Genomic DNA, 18584 nt, shown 5'->3' with positions numbered 1-18584 from the left:
ATTTAGATACCTAAGTAAACATGTGTGTGTGTGTGTGTCCCTGTCCTTCCTCTGCTTTGGTCTCTGGTTTTCTCATCCTCAGTGTCTGTTAACAGCACTCTCATTCTTCTTAACATGATATGACAGCATAAGTTCAGTGAATTTGCTGGGTGATGAATGCTTGAAAGTCCCGTGTTTACTCAGAATCTTCATCCAGCAACAGACCCACAGAGTCAAATTCACTTACATCACGTTGCATTCCTTCAGCCAGAAATCACCTGTTCTATCCCTTCTCCACATAGACTGGCAATAAGAACAAACATAAAATGTCCAAAAAGATTTCACTTATTTTGACTCTGAGATGAGAATTATTTTAACATGGTACAAAATTACACACTTGAGCAGCTTTAAATTAATTCACACAAAATATTTCCAATTGCAACACAATACATTTTTTAAAGGATTCCAGTTATGTTTTCCAATGGCTTCCTGACTTGTATAGCCTTATTTAATTCTCATCATACTTGGTGCAGTAATGGATAGTTCTCGTGTACCTAATTTCTCAGGTTCTTTCCATTTGGAGGGTGATTAAGAGGAAAGTTTACTGATTTTTGACCTTAAGCATCTGGACAGGCTGTGTCGCCAGGTCAAAAAAAAAACATCCCACCTATTCAAGCGGGACCACCTCATTTTCGAGACCAGTGCACTGAAAATAAACACCACATTGCACATCCAGCATTCTCTTGGAGGTCTGCCAACAGTTTTTTCTTGCAATCATTTTTATTTGCTAGTATCAAAAACCTCCTGGTGTTAAATGTTCTAAACAAACTCAATTGAGCCAATTTGCAGATTTCCTGTATTTTTAAAAGCCCTTCAAGTGAGATTATATTATAGCTGAACAGACAAGAGATTTACGCTGCCACAAAAAAAATTAAAACATCACAGACATGATGGCCTTCTTGTTTTATTGCATGCCAACATTATATCCAGACACCCCTACAAATCATTATAATCTCATTGATTTAAAGCACTGTTGCTTTCTCTTTCCTGCAGGAGGTGAATTTTAAGCAGTTTCATGGATGTTTATCGTTTCATGCTGCCAAGGGATTGTGGAGTACTTCAAATTGGATTTATTGTTCCTCTGTCTTCACCATAGAAGTCATCAAAGCGACCACTTTGCACCAAAGGTTGTTCCAATGCTCATGGGGAACTGCCTGCTGCTGTTCCTCTGGTGCGTCTTAGACAAAAGCTTTGTGTCTCCCCTGCCCTCCTCATCCCAGAACAGGATGAGGAAGGAGCACCACAGGAATCTGATGTCACATAGGAAACATGGCATTTTTGAAGCTCACAGAGTCAAGAGAGGATGGGTGTGGAATCAGTTCTTTGTCCTGGAAGAATACATGGGATCTGATCCACAGTATGTTGGAAAGGTAAAATGTTATTGATTCTCAAAGTCAATGCTCAAAACAAAGATATTTATATATTGAGATTGGTGCTTGAGATAAAAATTGTGGAGGAGTTCGAAGGCTTGTTCCTGCTCTTTGTGAGGAAATCCTCAGTCACTGCCTCTACTTATTCCATTTGTTCTGTTATGCTCTTCTTTGTTCATGACTAGCTTTGGATCGCATAAAAATAAAAAAAAAACATTAGAGACATAAAGTGGTTCGATAAAACAAGCTGAGCAAATATAATGTTGTCAAAGGTCATCTTTTCCATGCAGTGAAAAAAGACTTCAATATTTCAGTAGATTGAGCTGAACAATAGCAACAAAACTTGCAGGGAATTTGCAGCACTGTAAAAATGTTTTGTTGATTCAAGGAGCCGAGTGTTTTGTACTTACAGCAAGCTGAATCACCTCTCTGTGAAGCATTGCTGTTGGATACACGGCTCATTCCAGCGATTCTCTCTCCACTCTGCACTCCGCTTCAGACTACACCCCTGGGTGCTTTGACAGCACTTTAAAGAGCTATCCCTCTAAAATAGTTTTTGTTTCCTCTACTAGAGCAGGCGCAGTGATGTTGAACCTCTTTTTGCCTCATGTCTCTGATGCCTTTATGTCTCTGTGCCGTTCCTGGATGCGGTCGTTACATCTCCGCCTCTGATGGTCATGATCACTCCCTCATGGGCTATAAGCGCATTGAGGAAGCATTCGTGGATGGTTTATGTTCTTACTGCAAGAGTGTAACCATGGCAACATTGCGGTCACAGCTTTTCTTCTTTCGAGGGAAAACCACTTCATCCCCCTCGCGGCTCTTCCTACCTACGGGTACAAGACCACTTTGGTTGACGCTGGAGGTGATTCGGGGGCTTCACTCCCCGGTACGCTCCTTTGCTTACGTCCAGCACTGGGATGTGACAGGCTTGCCTATCCGCCAGCCTTATGTATTTTCCGGAGCTTGTGAGCAGGATGAAATGTCGATTGCTGTTGAGAGTGCCTTGGTGATGTCAGACGCCGAGGACTCAACCGTTTTGCCGTCTTCAGTTGTGGCAGCCCAGTCTGAGGCTGACGCGGAGCTGACCACCATGCTTGCCCGGGTTGCCTGGGTTTTAGGTTTGGCGCGCCGCTCGCAGCCACAACCCGCTCCAGTCTCATTCTTCCCGGAAGTGGTGGTGGTGTAGTGGTCTAAGCACATAACTGGTAATCTGGTAATCAGAAGGACGCTGGTTCGAGCCCCACAGCCACCACCATTGTGTCCTTGAGCAAGGCACTTGGGACTGTCCCTATAGTAAGGGCTCTGTAAGTCGCTTTGGATAAAAGCGTCTGCCAAATTCATAAATGTAAATGTAAGTGCATGACGAGCTGACGCGATAGTGGAGGGCAACTTTTTACTGCCCGAACCTGGTCCTTTGGCTCATCTGCTCTCACTACCCTTGACGGGGGGACGGCTGAGGGTTATGCCACAATACCCCAAGAGGACAAAGCAATCGTGGCACACCTGTGCCCGCTGAGCGCCGCCACCTGGTTCCCGAGCCTGAAGGATGATGTTGTCCCTGCACTCTGCAACTGACCTCACCCTCTGAGCGATTAAGGTCACAGTGTGCGCAATCGGGCAGATGATGTCCACGCTTGTGGTCCAGGAACGCCACCTGAGGCTGAACCTGGTCAAGATGAGAGATGCGTACAAGGCACGATTCCTTAACGCCCCATTTTCCTAGGTCGGCCTCTTCGGTGACACCGTTGAGCACTTCGCCTAGCAGTTCTCAGTGGTGAGACAACAGACGATCCAGCACGTCCTGCCCCGGCTCGGTTCAAGAGTGCGTACCGAGGGCATGCCCCTGTGGCGACACAAACCCAACTGGCTCAGGAGAGAGACGTCCCCTGCTTTTCTCCTAAGCGCCCCTGAGACAGGCCACCAGAGGACCAAGACATCAGCTGGAACTTCGGAGCTAGTAACCAGTCCACTTCCTCCCCCGGTTGAGGGCCGGGAGGTAAATACCTTGTCCCCTTCTCTCACCACAACCACCCCCCCATATGGGTTGCGGTACCTACATTTCAAAGAAAAGAGCTGTTTACTTTGTGCTCTGGTCATAGCGCCGCCGTTCACGGTCCCTACCCCTGCGGAAACTGAACACCTGATGCTCGCAGCCTGGGCATCACGAACGTGGCACCCCTGCCATCGCGTACACCACACAAAATACACCCCTGGCCAGCCGGTGGTGACAAGTCTCGAGTACGGCCGGAGAGACACTCCTCCTCAGCCTTATGCTGGGCACGCAGAGGGAGGTAAGTGCTTCGAGTGTTCCCTCAGCTTGCCCACCTCGGGTCAGAGAATCGATCCCCGAAGCAGCACTCCACGCAAAGCTGCGAAGCCCCACCCCCAGGAATGATGGATGCATTCCTTCCCTTAGTGCCCCTTGCCAGGTGATTGGACACGTGGCTATCACTTCCAACCCATTGTGCTGGTTGGCCAGAACTATCCGACTCAGCTATGCGATTAAACTCACCAGGTCCCGCCTGGGTTCAACGGCCGGACATATTAGTACAATGTCCTCCCCTTCAGCTTGTCCCTGTCTCCTCGTGCCTTCACGAAGGTCGCAGAGGCTGCCCTTTGCTCTTTAAGGGAAGTGGGCATCCGCATACTCAATTACCTCAACGACCGCAGATTCTAGCACGCTCTTGAAAGTTATTGCGTTCACACAGGGACCTAGTGCTCACGCACCTCAGCCATTTAGGGCTTCAGGTCAACTGGGAAAAGAGCAATTTCTCCCTGGTTCAGCGCATCTCTTTTCTCGTCATTGGAGACTCAGTGTCAATGATAGCGTGCCTCATGAACGAGCATGTGCAGTCGGTGATGAACTGCCTGAACTTATCCAGGCAGCAAATGTTGGTCCCACTGAAATACTTTCAGAGGCTTATGGGGCATATGGCATCCTCAACGGTGGTTACGCCGCTCGGGTTCATGCATATGTGACCACTACAGCACTGGCCCCAGACACGAGTCCCGAGGTACGCATGTGTGGCTCTCACTGCTGCTACTCGTTGCCTTTTTCAGCCCTTGGACCGACATTGCATTTTTGTGGGCCAAAGTCCCCATACAGCAATTGTCCTTGAGCGTCATGGTTATGACAGACGCCTCCAAGATAGGTTGAGCGCTCCTATATAGGACCTCACCTGCATTGGCACACCAACTGCCTCAAGTTGCTGGTAGTATAGCTTGCCCTGTGGAGGCTCTTTGCCGTTGATTCAGGGCAAGCATGTGTTGGTCCACCTCAACGGTAGCCTATAGAAACCACCAATGTGGTTTACGGTCCCGTCTCATGTCGCAGCTCGCCCATCACCTCAGCAGCGACTCATTGCATGCCACTCACATCCCGGGCCACCGCACTGTCACAGCAGATGCTCTGTCATGGAATGTAACACTCACGGGAGAGTGGTGACTCTACCCTCAGGCGGTCCAACTGATCTGGAGTTGATTGGGCCAGGCACAGGTAGACCTGATTGCCCCCCTGGGGGTCCTCCCTCTGCCGCTCTGGTATGCCCTGACGGGAGCTCCCCTCGGTACAGACATGCTGTCAAACAGCTGACCCCGAGGGCTAATCAAGTATGCATCCCCCGCAGTCAGGTCAGTGCTTTCCTCCCTGCAAAGAATTGGAGGGGCAGCTGTACCGCTCCACTCTCGAGGTCTTGTAGTTGCAATGTTGCAACACAACACATTGCTGTTAACTCTTTCCCCGCCAGCGTTTTTAAAAAAAGTTGCCAGCCACCGCCAGGGTTTTTGACGATTTTCGCTAAACTTTAATGGCCCGCAAAATATTTTCTTCCATGAATATATGAAGATGCTATATATCAAAATAAAGATCTGAGCCTCTGCTTTTAGGCAAAAAAGCGATTTTATTTTATCTTCATTTGTTCTTTTTTTATTGCCACTTGAATAGAGGTAGGTTTTGTCAAAAACAACATTTCGGACAAAAAGCTGAGAAAAAGGCATTTTATCAAACAAGTGCTTTAGTATTAGTATGGTGTTCCACTTCACGTTTGAGACGATCGCAGTCTGTTTCTTTGATCAAAGAGTTGCGTACTCTTTCAAAACATGCGCGCGGGTCTTCCTTACCGTATACCACCTAAAACACGGATACCCGGAAAATTCCGTGTTTGGCGGGGAAGCGTTTTTTCATAAAACCCGGAAAATTCCGTGTTTGGCGGGGAAAGAGTTAAAGGTAAGTTTCTTGAATAGCACAACCCATTCATCAGGTTCCTAAGAGGTGCCAGGAGGTCGAACCCTCTAAGGCCGTGCCTCTTTCCCTCATGGGACCTCGCTTGGAGCCCTGTGATTCAGTAAAGCTAAAGGCTGTCCCTCTGAAGACCGCCCTCCTTTCCACGCTCACTTCCATCAAGAGGGTCGGGACCTGCAAGCATTCTCTGTTAGCGAACGTGCCTGGAGTTTGGTCCGGAAGACACTCACGTGATCCTGAGACCCCGTTCAGACTATATGCCCAAGGTTCCCACACCCCTTTTTGGGGCCAGGTGGTGAGCCTGCAAGCGAAGCTACCCCAGGAGGAGGCAGACCCATGCTTCTCGTTGCTGTGTCCGGTGTGTACTTTCCGCATCTATTTGGATCGAACACAGAGCTCTAGATGCTCTGAGCAGCTCGTTGCCTGCTTTGGTGGACAGCGGAAAGGGAACGCTGTCTCCAAACAGAGGTTTGCCCACTTGATTGTGGACGCCATTGCATTGCCCTACCAGACAACATCTTGTTCCCTCCATCAGGGAACAGAGGTTACGACAGTAACCAATATTATTCATTTTGCTGAACTTCATCAGTTTATTTCACTGAACTTAATCGGTTTAGTTTGTTGAACTTAACTTTGGGTAATTTATAACAACTTCACTTTAATCTACTGAACTTTAAGGCTTGCCGCTGTAAAGTAAGTGTTCCGTGAATCTAACTTTATTTATCAAGGAAACAAGTTTTACATTGCAGGATGGCCTCTTCTTGAGATACAGGCTACACATGTAATAGTTTTATTAGGAGGCATATATATGTCAACACTTGACACACAAACTTCAGTAATGATACACAACCAACATCATTAAAAAAAGTAAAAGATGAGCTCTTAAACTCCACACACAACTAAATCAACAGTGATGACAAAAACAGCAGCAGCACAAAGTCTGTAAAGAGCAAAAATAAAATAAAATAAAAATAAGCCTACAACACTACACTGTAAGCCCGGATAAGTTGAATTCACTTAAAAAATTTGAGGAAACCGGTTGCCTTAAAAACTTTAAGTAATGGGTTATGAAAACTTGAGTGCATTTAACTTAAATTAATGAAAGGGTGGACTTATTATTTTAAGTTCAAAACACTGAATGCCAAGTTGATTTAACTTACAATCTCTTGTAATATTAATTGTCTTGTCACATGAACTCCACTTACTATTTTAAGTTAAAGTAACTAAACCTTTGTATTCATTGAATATACTAAACTAGAACATTTAAATTAAGACAAATACGCAATACAAAAGTCATTTTTTTACCGTTTTATTTGAAAACAGCATTAACTTACAGGCCCCCTGCTTTAACAACCTTGAATCATAAGACTGAAACAGTGGCAAAATTTGTCATTCATGCCCTGAACATTGCATAAAACAAAGCACCATCATGCCAACAAAAACACTTATCGTGCTCAAGCATGTGTACATCATTATCACAACAAATCACATTAAAACTGTATTATAACTTACAATCCTGTAAGGGAAAATTTTTATATAGTTGAACATTCTCATTTATATGACTAAAATATCTACTCTATATATCTTGAAAATCCAAAATGCACCAAGACATCTGCCTTTTATTTGGTAATGTCACTAAAATACCCAACTAATTTGAAATGAAATTTTATCAAAGCCTGTGTCATGGAATCTTGTGCAAAAAATCAGTGCAAATGCCACAGGACACATGTACTCCAAACCATACACAACAGTAAACATATTTTCATAAAAGTCCAACGTTACAAACTGTGGCAAACAAATCTGGAACAGTAGTAGAGCCACTTCGAACCCCATTTTATGCTTCCAGCTGATTTTTCAAAGTTTGAATTTTGGGTACCAGCTCACTTCTACCCAGTTTGAGCATTACTTGGTGAATAAAGTTGAAAGTGTTTTTCATGCACTTGGGGTAGTCCAGGTGCAGGGCATAGATCAGTCCGAAAAGGACACAGAAGGCCTGAGGCAGGTTGGCCAGTTCATCCATTACCACAGACCCTTCCAAGATGATCCCTACTCTGGATGGGTTGAGCTGGGTATTTTCTTGACCAAGGCAGAGAATTCCCACTGGAGTTTCAATGTACGAGGCCTTGTCAGTTACATCCTAACAGTGAAAGAAACGTTTTGACAAGCAGAGAACATAAACATGCCAGTTAGACAATGGTGTTTTGTCCACCAAAAATAACCTGTGACTGTTTATAATGAAAAGCATTGTACAATATGAACCACACTGAAAGTAATTTATATTAAAGGGACGATACCAGTCTTGAATTTTTATCAAATGCCATATTCGGATCTGTACAGTTTGCAACACTTTGACTGAAAGTGGGTAAACTCCATATTTTGGGCACAGTCGTGCTGAAACATTTTTTTATGACTCTCAGTACCTTTCACCTTAATTGCTTTTTTTTTTACTTTACCAGTTGAAAGTAACATACACAATAAGATATTTGATGACTGGAGCAACCAGAATCTAACAAGTGCAATTAGAACTCCCCATTTGAGTTTTAGACCCAAAAACAATTTCACAAGTTCCAACCAGTGACAGTAAAGTAAAAAACTAATTGGGGCAATCGTAAAAGGATTCATACAACCTTAGTTATTGGGAGAAATTTTCTACTTTTTCAATAGGACTGGGACTGAAAGTGGGTAAACTATCTTTGTTCGGCAATTAAATAGAGACTAAATGAAGACACTGATGCTGATCAAATAATTCTGAAAATGAATGGAAGTGTTCATTAACAGCTAAAAATTAGACCAAAAGCGCATGCACCTGCAACATTTACAAAACAAATTAACTTACAGAGAATGTCTTGAAGAAGGCAGAATAATCATCCGCCAAGATGACAGGCAGTCCCAGAAGACATAGGCACCTGATGTCTGTTGGCTCAGTGGTCTGCAAGATAGTGGACACAAGAGTTAAAACATATCTTGCTAAGGATACTCACATCAGGGTTTCCCATACGTTCATTAATTTGTGGTGGCCCGCCACAATATCAATGTGCATCCCTACTAGGACATTTTTGTCATTCAACAATGATAAACCATGGTTCACAGGAAAACTCAGACAGCTTCGTCATGCCAAAGAGGAGGCTTACAGGGGTGGGGATAGAGTCTTGTATAATCAGGCCAGGAACACACTGAATAAGGAAATCAGAGTGGCTAAAAGAAGCTACTCTGAGAAGCTGAAAAGCAAGTTTTCAGCTAACGACCCTGCATCAGTGTGGAGTGGCCTGAAACAACTTACTAATTACAGAACTCCTACTCCCAACCATGTGGCGGACCAACGACTGGCTGACGACCTGAATGTGTTTTACTGCAGATTTGAAAGGCCCGATTTCACACCCCACATGCACTCAGACCTTCATTTCACACAACCATTAACACCTCCTGCAACCCCCCTCCTACCCCCTCCTGCTACACTACCTGCACTCAAGATCTGTGAGGACGATGTGTGCCGTGTCTTTCGGAAGCAAAGGACAAGGAAGGCTCCAGGACCAGATGGCATCTCACCAGCTTGCCTTCGTTCCTGTGCTAACCAACTGGCCCCCATCTTCACTCAGATCTTCAATAGATCACTGGAGCAGTGTTAAGTCCCATGCTGCTTCAAATGCTCAGTCATTATCCCCATCCCTAAGAAACCTAAAATCACAGGACTTAATGACTACAGACCTGTCGCCCTGACATCTGTGGTCATGAAGTCATTTGAGAGACTGGTGTTGGCCCACCTGAAGTACATCACTGGACTCTTTCTGGATCCCCTTCAATTTGCTTATCGAGCAAACAGGTCTGTGGATGATGCAGTCAACATGGGTTTGCATCATATCCTGCAACATCTGGACAGACCGGGGACATACGTAAGGATCCTTTTTGTGGACTTCAGCTCGGCTTTCAACTCAATCATACCAGATATACTCCGGACTAAGTTAAACCAACTCCCTGTTCCCACCTCTACCTGTCAGTGGATTACCAGCTTTCTGATGGACAGGCAGCAGCTTGTGAGGCAGGGAAAATTCACTTCCACCATCTGTACCATCAGCACTGGTGCCCCCCAGGGATGTGTGCTCTCCCCACTTCTCTTCTCCCTGTACACCAATGACTGCACCACCAAGGACACCTCTGTCTAGCTCCTGAAGTTTGCAGACAACACCACTGTCATCGGCCTCATCCGAGATGATGATGAGTCTGCATATAGAAAGGAGGTTGAACGGCTGGCTGTCTGGTGCAGTCAAAACAACCTGGAGCTGAACACGCTCAAAACAGTGGAGATGATTGTGGACTTTAGGAGGAACACCCCAACATTGTCCCCCCTCACCATTCTAAACAGCACTGTGGCAGCAGTGGAGTCATTCAGGTTCCTGGGCACTACCATCTCACAGGACCTGAAGTGGGAGATACACATCGACTCCATTGTGAAAAAGGCCCAGCAGAGGTTGTACTTCCTTCGCCAGCTGAGGAAGTTCAACCTGCCACCAGTGCTGCTGAAACAGTTCTACTCAGCAGTCATTGAGTCTGTCCTCTGCACTTCTATAACTGTCTGGTTTGGTGCAGCTACGAAATCAGACATTAGAAGACTACAAAGGACAGTTCGGTCTGCTGAGAGGATTATTGGTTGCCCCCTGCCCCCCCTTTAAGAACTATACACTTCCAGATTGAGGAAAAAGGCTGGTAAAATCACTCTGGACCCCACTCACCCTGCCCACTACCTTTTTGAACTGTTGCCTTCTGGCCGGCACTTCAGAGCACTGAGCACCAGAACCGTCAGACACAGGAACAGTTTTTTTCCCTCAGGCCATCCATCTAATGAACAATTAAATTGCCCCATTGAACAATAATTATGTGCAATACACAGTTTAATTTTAATTTTAATTTATATTATCCAACTTATCCACTTCTGCCATTACTTGCATTGCTCTGTACATAATATACAGGTTTTTGTTCTTTATATAACAGATTGTATTAGATTTGCACTACGTGTGTATGTGGGTATGTATGAAGGTGAATGTATGTACGTATATGTATAATTATTTATTTTGTGTTCTTTTTTTGTTTTTAATTACCTATGTCTTGCTGCTGTTTTTGGTATTGTTTGTCTTGTTGTTGACTGGAAGCTCCTGTCACCTAGACAAATTCCTTGTATGTGTAAGCATACTTGGCAATAAAGCTGATTCTGATTCTGATCAGTGTGTGTGTGTGTGTGTAAGTCTGTGTGTGTGTCCACCTCCAGGTCCAGGTTGGTGTGTGTGTGTGTGTGTGTGTGTCTGAGTCTGTGTTTGAGTGTGTGTGTGAGTGTTTGAATCTGTGTGCACGAGTCTTTTTGAATGTGTGAGTGTGTGTGAGCCTGTGTTTGAGTGTATCAATAAGTTTGAGTGTGTGTGTGTGTGTGTGTGTGTGTCCACCTCCAGGTTGGTGTGAGTGTGTCCACCTCCATCTCCAGGTTTGTTTGTGTTTGCGTGTGTGTGTGTGTGTGTGTGTGTGTGTGTGTGTGTGTGTCCACCTCCAGGTCCAGGTTGGTGTGTGTGTGTGTGTGTATGAGCAAAATTTGCAACAAGAAGTCTGCGGAGCAGTCATAGAAAGTGTAGCAATGGCATAGCAATGTAGCAATAGCAATGTCTTTAAGTTATCTGACACTAAGTGTTGGCAATGGAAATGTGTACTTATAAAATAAAATAAAAATATATGATATATTTAACCCTTTTGTTGTGCCTTAATCAAACACCACACCACCGCAAATATAATCTAATTCTGTGGGAAACACTGCACATGTATTTATCAAATAAATTCCAGAAATTCACCACAATGTTTATGTACAAGAAGACAAAAGGAGAGGAAAATGGAGAGGACAAAAAAGAAAATTAGGGAATGAAGAGAGTAAAGGAGACGATTAAGGGAAATGAGAGGGGAAGAAAGAAAGAGATAGAGCATAGAAGAAAAGAAAAGACAAAAGAGATGAACAGAGAAAGGAAAGATGTAGTAGACTAATGTAGTCAAACCCAGCTTTGTGTGACGTAAAAGCTCAGCCAAAAGCTGGCCGGTCAGGCCTTTCTTCTTCCTAAAGAGGTCCATCAGCCTTGGAGAGAAATGGTCAAGTTCATCAAAGAAATTCTCTTGCAGACTTTTCCCCACCACTCTGGTGAGTGAACTCTAAAAAACCTGAAACAAAACATGTATTGCATAAGAAGCTAAAAACAAGAATCTATGGACAAATTGTATTCAACATTACAGTGACACATACGTCGTTTTTAAACAGTAATACATACCTGGCTTTCTGTGAAAAGAGCTGGCCATCGATGTACCATCTGGCTGATGGCAGGCTTGTTTTGGACAACTTCTTTTCTCCGAAGTGCAAACGTCAGGTCCATCTCTTTCTTAACAAGGGACCCATTTGGCTTTGTCTTAATCATTTCATTGACCAAAACCTGGCGAGCTTCTTCCAGGTTGTGGTCATCCTTCCCCTCTGGATATTCAGGTAGGTGTAGATATTCAGGTAATGTATTTCCCCTTTCCTTGGCTTTTTTATGCCTTTGTGAGGAGGGTCGGCATTTGCAGTGTACCTTCCACGTTTACCACCATTGACAGTGACATCAACTTGTCCAATCTGGCACATTTTAGTTCTATAATTACCCATCTTGAACTTCAGACTGTTCTTCCATCCAATCCAGCCGCAGGATGACCCTGATTCTTGGAGACACGGGTGGGTTTGTACTAAGGCTTTTGCAACGGCTTCAAAATCTTCCTTTTCTGGGTATGCTTTAAATGCATACATGGTCTCAGCCAGTTTCTCTAGGATATCATGTTTCAACTCTTTAGTCACCTTAAGATAGGTTCCATCCCTGAGATACAACAGGTTACCTTGACAAAGTCTGTACTCAACATCAACCGAAAATTTGGGAACGTCAAATACCTCTGGCCACTGAAAACTTCTATCCAGAGGGGAGCTGGACAGGATCTCGGTGTCAGCCTGGCTGCTTGTGTCACCAAATGATTCAGTGTTTGCTGAGATTGGTACAAGCTCAATCATAGGGATGATTTTGATTGTTGGCTTCTCTGGGAGCTCAGAGAGATTGGTGAGGTTACACAGTTCATTTTTAAATTCAGGATCCTGGTACTGTAAGGTGAAAATATAGTTCGCTTGGAGAGTGCCTTTGAGCCAGCCAATCAAATTATCAAGTGTGTCAGGTCGTTTTTTCGTCATCTTTCTTATATCTCCATCGGAGACAATAACCCTCATGGTTATATTCTGTTGCTCAGCCATCTGTGAAACCATGATAAAAGACAGGTATTTAGCAAATAACATATCGTATCAGTGTTACCATAAGTTCTCCTTGTACCCTATATGCTGATAATGGGAAGACATCATTCAAGTCTGACATCTGAACCACAACCAAAGAGGGGACCTCATTACAGACAAGTTGGTAAGATCTTAAATGCTCACAATACCATGCTGTCATTTTGTGGCAAATAAACATAATTTCTGTGTTAACAGCCACAATCTTTTGAATCTGGGCAAATTCAGGGAGACATGAACATGAGCCAGTAGAGAGTATCATGCCGGGATGATATTTTATTCCATCTACACAGACAGATGATGCATTAAGAACCGACCCAGGCTTTGTAATGTTTTGCGCGATTACTCTCTGAACGTTCAATGGGAAAGAGGCGAGCAAAACTGGGGTAACCTTTGTCATCTCAACTGATGGTCTGAAAAAAGAGCTACAGTCAAGGTGGTAACTGACTGCTTTCTGGTGTTTGGTAGCAAGTGTCATGGCAACATTTTTGAAGTTTTGCACATTGCGAATTGCCTTTTTAAAGAACTTGTGCTTCCCCTCAAAGCGCATTGTCCAAACATCAGACAGGGGACCAAATCTCCTTACAAGCTGAGGGTAATGTTCCACAAAGTGATGCTTTGGCCACGAAAATCTGGAAATGTTGACTGCAGCAGCTGTCTGTGCTCTGCTATTTTATAGTCTCCTCAGTATGCCTTGGTGCAACAGCTAGCTCAACCACATCTTTGAAAAGCATGACAATTTCCCAAGTGTTGTCACCCTCAGGGACACAGTGACCAATAAAAAATGGAAGAAGCCTTATGAGACACCAATTCTCATGGGCATTTCCACCAATGGTCCCTTTGGCGGAAAATCCCGTTCCAGTAATCTGAGGTCAGTCTGTTTTGTCAGTAAATGTGTAGTTAAAGTTTCTGATGGCCTGATTTAACATTTCTAGTGTGAAATACCCCTTGTCTATCAGGTCTTTAAGACAAAGGGACAACTCAGTTGGAACAATGCCTTCCAATATATCATGCAGGATGTCAGGAGGGTAACCAGTGACTGCATGAAAGTGCTCAAGATTCTCAGTTAAAGGACATGCTCTTTTCACACCATAAGTCCGACTCAATACTGGGTCCTCTATCACCTCCTGCACCTGCATATCATGGGAGCCTTTGTCTCGGAGTTTAAAGAAACCAAAACATACCTCTTGGTGTTGTGTGTCAATACTGCTTGCCGAACAGAATCTGCAGAACTTTTCAGTAGTGAAGCTCTCCAGGAATCCTGCAAGGGAGTGGGCACCAAGATTATCAGCAACAACATATAAGACTGTGCCTTTCACACTCTCACCTAGTTGCTCCAAGTAAACACCATTTTGCTCCAATGACTTTAGATCATAGATAAGAGGTTGCAGAACTTTAGCGTAACCACACTCTTTGACTGTTGAGGTATTGCACAGTAGTGCAAGTTGGATTGAGTTAAGGGTTGACCTATATTTTGCAGGTATGTTGCAATGACCCAGGATATGGCACACATTTTATGTTTCAGCTTTGATGTTCCTAGAGGATTGGCTACTTTGAAGTCATCAATGTAAAGTCCAAGAGCAATTGTGAACTCGTCCCTTGCAAGAAGAGAGTTTTCATTAAAGCACTGGCCATCTACATATGATCTATATTCCTGTGGGACATGTACTTTTTCTGACATGGCTTTATCTAATATGTCAGTTTTGTTCAGCAACCTCTGGAGCATGGGAACAATAGGGACATATGCAAGTGTTTTTTTGCCTTTTTCCACACAGTATTCAATGGGTTCACCAGTGGAAACTCTCTACGTACATAGGCCGCTCTCCTTTTAGCAGTTCCTAGGGATCCATCTTTGGCACAAAATGCCATTATGTTACTTTCTGACACGACACTGTTAAGCTCTCTCACAACTGTTTCATTGATGTCAACATAATATTTCTTTAGAACGTCCCTCACTCTGTTATGCAGAAGTGGCTGTGACAGCTTATTGATTTGACAAAGCTGTTGTATTACTTCTTGCACAGAAGTCTCTGGTATGTGCAGGACAGTTTGCATCTTTAACAGAAGAGATAATAAGTTGTGCTCAAGCTGTTTTTCTAAATCACGAAGATCAGTCTCACTGGCTTCTACACTGACATCTTCTAAATCGTCCATATCATCAGCATGTGACATTTGGTCTTGTGCAGCATCACTGTCATCGCTTACAGTATCCAATCCAATGATTTCTGACTTGAACCTTTTCCAGTTCTGGTCCTGGTGTACTTTACTCTTGTGTGCTTTGAAAGTGGAGTACATACTGGTTTCCAAGTTACAGTCTTTATACGGGCACCTGACTTTATGGTTTACTTTTAAGTGTGCAGTACGCAGGTGAGTAAAGTAGTCGGTCTGAGAACAAGACTCGGCAAACCCACATGACAGACAGCAAAATTTAACTGGTGCACCTGGTTGCTGCTGATCGGGAGTTTTGGTGTCAAGGCGGGATAAATGTACTTTTAGTGCATTGAGTGATTTAAATGTACATGGACATTCCTGATGTAAACAAGGAAAAGGCTCTGTTCTTGCATAACTTCCATGTTTTAGCCTATAATGCTTAAATAGCTGTGCTCTCCTTTCACTGCTAAGAGCGCAATACTTACACTTCCAAAGCATATTTTTCAGAGATTGATATTCAGTTTGTTGCTAATCTCAGGATATTGGGTTCAAAAGAATCTCTTCCCATGACCTGCAACACAATAAAGCAAAGAAAATAAGAGACAAGGGAACTTATATAAGCTACAGTATTCTATTGAAACAATATACCTGTATTTTCAAATAAGCTAACATTAAAGCTATAATGTCATTATTAGGGGTGTGTATTGCTAATATACTCAGTTTGCATAATCCGGTTGCAATTCACTTTCTCTTAAGTGCTTGAAGGTAAAATAATCACTAAAGCGGAGACTATGTCATGCATAAGACAATAATAAAATGAATGGTCAAAGTTGTCATTCACATTTAATACTAGGGAAAAAACAGTGCGTGTCCCTCGTTCAGCGTGGATCGGGCGGTGTCACCAAGACGCTAAAGTTACAGGTTAAAAACGTCCAGTTGAACTGGTTACAACAACGGTTTTACACTGCTCAAAAAAGCCCCTCCAGTAAGAAAAAAAGTTAGCAATGTTACAACGTGGTTGCGCTCCCTTCCCCGCCATGAATGCGCGTGGTTTTCGTCCGCATTGTCTCTTAATCTGCCGAGAGGCGGTTCAAAGCGGGGCGGCGTCCGCCAATACGCTAACGTTACAGGTGAAAAATGTCCCGTTGAACTGGTTAAAACGACAGTTTTCCAAGTTCACAAAAAGCGCGTCAAGCGAGAAAGGTAATTTGGCTAGCTAAGCCATCAAACCAGTGGCTACAGGTGATGTCCGTTGACCTTGACGTTGAAAACGTCTGTTCGGTCAAGAACCGTCACAAAAAGCCCCTCCAGTGATAAAAGTAACTTACTTAACTTTTAGCTAGCTAGGTAAGTACCTTAACGGGTGACGGCTGCTTCACTTGGACTTCTCACTACGGCGCACCAAGTGAAAAAAAATTTCAAACTGTAACGTTAGCTAGCAGGTGAAAATGGCTGCCGACCTAACGTTAGTTAAAGTTATAGCGTCCCACTACACAACAACATCCCCTTATATCCACACGCAAACAAATTAATTTGACTGACTCCTCAGCAGCAACGTTAGCTAAACAATGGACATCGGGAGGGCGAGACCAAAGCTACTTACCGTCTCTGGCGAGTTTTAGTAGCAACTGGACTGTCCGGTGTGCGGCAGGAAAATGCCGTCGTCTTCTCAGCAAAAACGGCGGCAAAGTGACAGCTTTCACGTTCCCATCGTGCATTGCATGACTAAAACTTGGGAATTTTAAGCTATTTCACTTAAAGTTATTCACAGACTCAACTAGGTCTACAAATTAGTTTAACATACTTACATTTGCTAGTAATGCAATCAAAACTTAATCGATTTGAGTAAGTACATTATACTTTAAATGTTTGATTAGATATGAAATCGGGTTTACAGTGTAACCTCATTATTTATTCATGTTACAATGCATGCTGGGAGCTGGTACATCTTTGTTCAGACAACTTTGTTAAGTGAGTTGACATGACAAATATAAGTGCTAATTCATCTAAAGTACAAGTTGATAGGATCATAAATTAATATGCTAAGTTGACTGGACAAGAGGGCTTTCACACTAGCACTTTTGGTGCGCACCCCGGTTTGAATGACGTCAGAGTTCGGTTTGTTTGGATGATGTGAACGCTGTCTTCCGAACTCGGGTGCGCACCCGCGAACCGTACTCGGGTCCGCTTAAAAAGGTGATTTCTGCTTGCCTTCGCAAAAATTGTCTTCGGCGGACAGCCCGCTGTCTTTTAAACGATTTCAGTATTTTTGCAGCAGACAGACGCAAGTGTGTTTCTGTATCTTTATGTTGAAAACAAAACCAAAGGTTAAAAAAAAGAAGAAAAAATGTGAACCGAGCAAGTCTATTCATTGAATTTTGACGCCTTTTCATTTCACGGTTATCAAGCAACACGATTACGCACCAGCTGCAGCTTGATGACGCAAGCGTACCGCGGTTCGGATACAAATATATAATGTGAACACAGTCCATCGGGGGCAGGGGGGAGGGGAGAGCAATCGAACTCGGGTTCGGAACAGGCAATCGAACCAAGTGTGAAAGCCCCCTTAGTTGTCAACTTAAAAAAGCACCTTGATACAACTAGAGGTCCAAAATAAAATTAAAAAGTGAGGGATAAAAGGCCCTTTGATTTCATACAGGCTATGAACTGAGTGCACTGATAAATTAGAAACATTATTAACGCAGTTGTTTTTACCTGAAACCACTCTGAACATTTAATTAGCATTCTTACCAAAGGGATAAGGTTAAATAGACTCTATATTGTATCACTCTGTATTTTATTTATTTTTTTTATATATTATTATGTTTTCATAATTCAATATCAAGGTCTTCCACAAAGTAGTTGGAATTGGACCTCCTGCTTAAATGGGATCAGAGCTAAATCAAATAGTCTGCATTCAATGCCAGTGCATTCAGTGTAGCCTAACTTAGTGCTGTCTGTGCAAATGTAAACTGGGAGACAGGAGTTTGTCACAGTCATGTTCTCAACCACAAACCACATCTGATAGCTGCTGCATTATAAAACTACTCACCCTTCTTAACTGAAGATAAGCCAGTTGACATGGTGGAGCCATGCCTGCAACTTCTGATTTATCTAAACCCAGACAACAGCAGCTGCAAGAGGGAGTGAAGATTTATTTGAAACAGACATATAAGGCTGTCGCTATAAATAGGTCACTGGAAAAACATGGCTTACAGACTACTTATAAATTAGATCATGCTCATCATCAAATGTGAGATATTATTTAAAGAATAACTGTTAACAATTGATAACATCTTAGACATAACTGGAATATTTAATCACTTTTTAAAGAATTAATTAACGTAGTAATATGTTCAGATTATAAAATGTATTTTTGCAATCAAGTTAGCCTAGTATTCTTCTGGTAAAAAAAAAATCTGATTTTACATATACTACTGTAGGGTGACGGCATTAAACT

The 18584-nt window shown here is 43.3% G+C and overlaps 1 protein-coding gene across 2 annotated transcripts in view; it reads left to right on the top strand.

Moving 5' to 3' along the window:
• The first annotated feature begins 1175 nt into the window (after positions 1-1175).
• cdh12a (cadherin 12, type 2a (N-cadherin 2)) overlaps positions 1176-18584 on the top strand; it is a 90757-nt gene continuing 73348 nt past the window's right edge. Inside the window, exon 1 of one of the 2 annotated variants that reach the window (XM_052128162.1) lies at positions 1176-1409. In XM_052128162.1, the coding sequence (XP_051984122.1) occupies positions 1176-1409 (234 nt within the window). The remainder of the gene's footprint in view (positions 1410-18584) is intronic. The other variant, XM_052128163.1, reaches the window with a different exon arrangement.

The sequence above is a fragment of the Xyrauchen texanus genome, chromosome 6 (assembly GCF_025860055.1).
Source record: "Xyrauchen texanus isolate HMW12.3.18 chromosome 6, RBS_HiC_50CHRs, whole genome shotgun sequence".
NCBI lineage: Eukaryota > Metazoa > Chordata > Actinopteri > Cypriniformes > Catostomidae > Xyrauchen > Xyrauchen texanus.
Note: the sequence above shows the minus strand (reverse complement) of the source record. Positions and strands in the feature narration are given on the sequence as shown.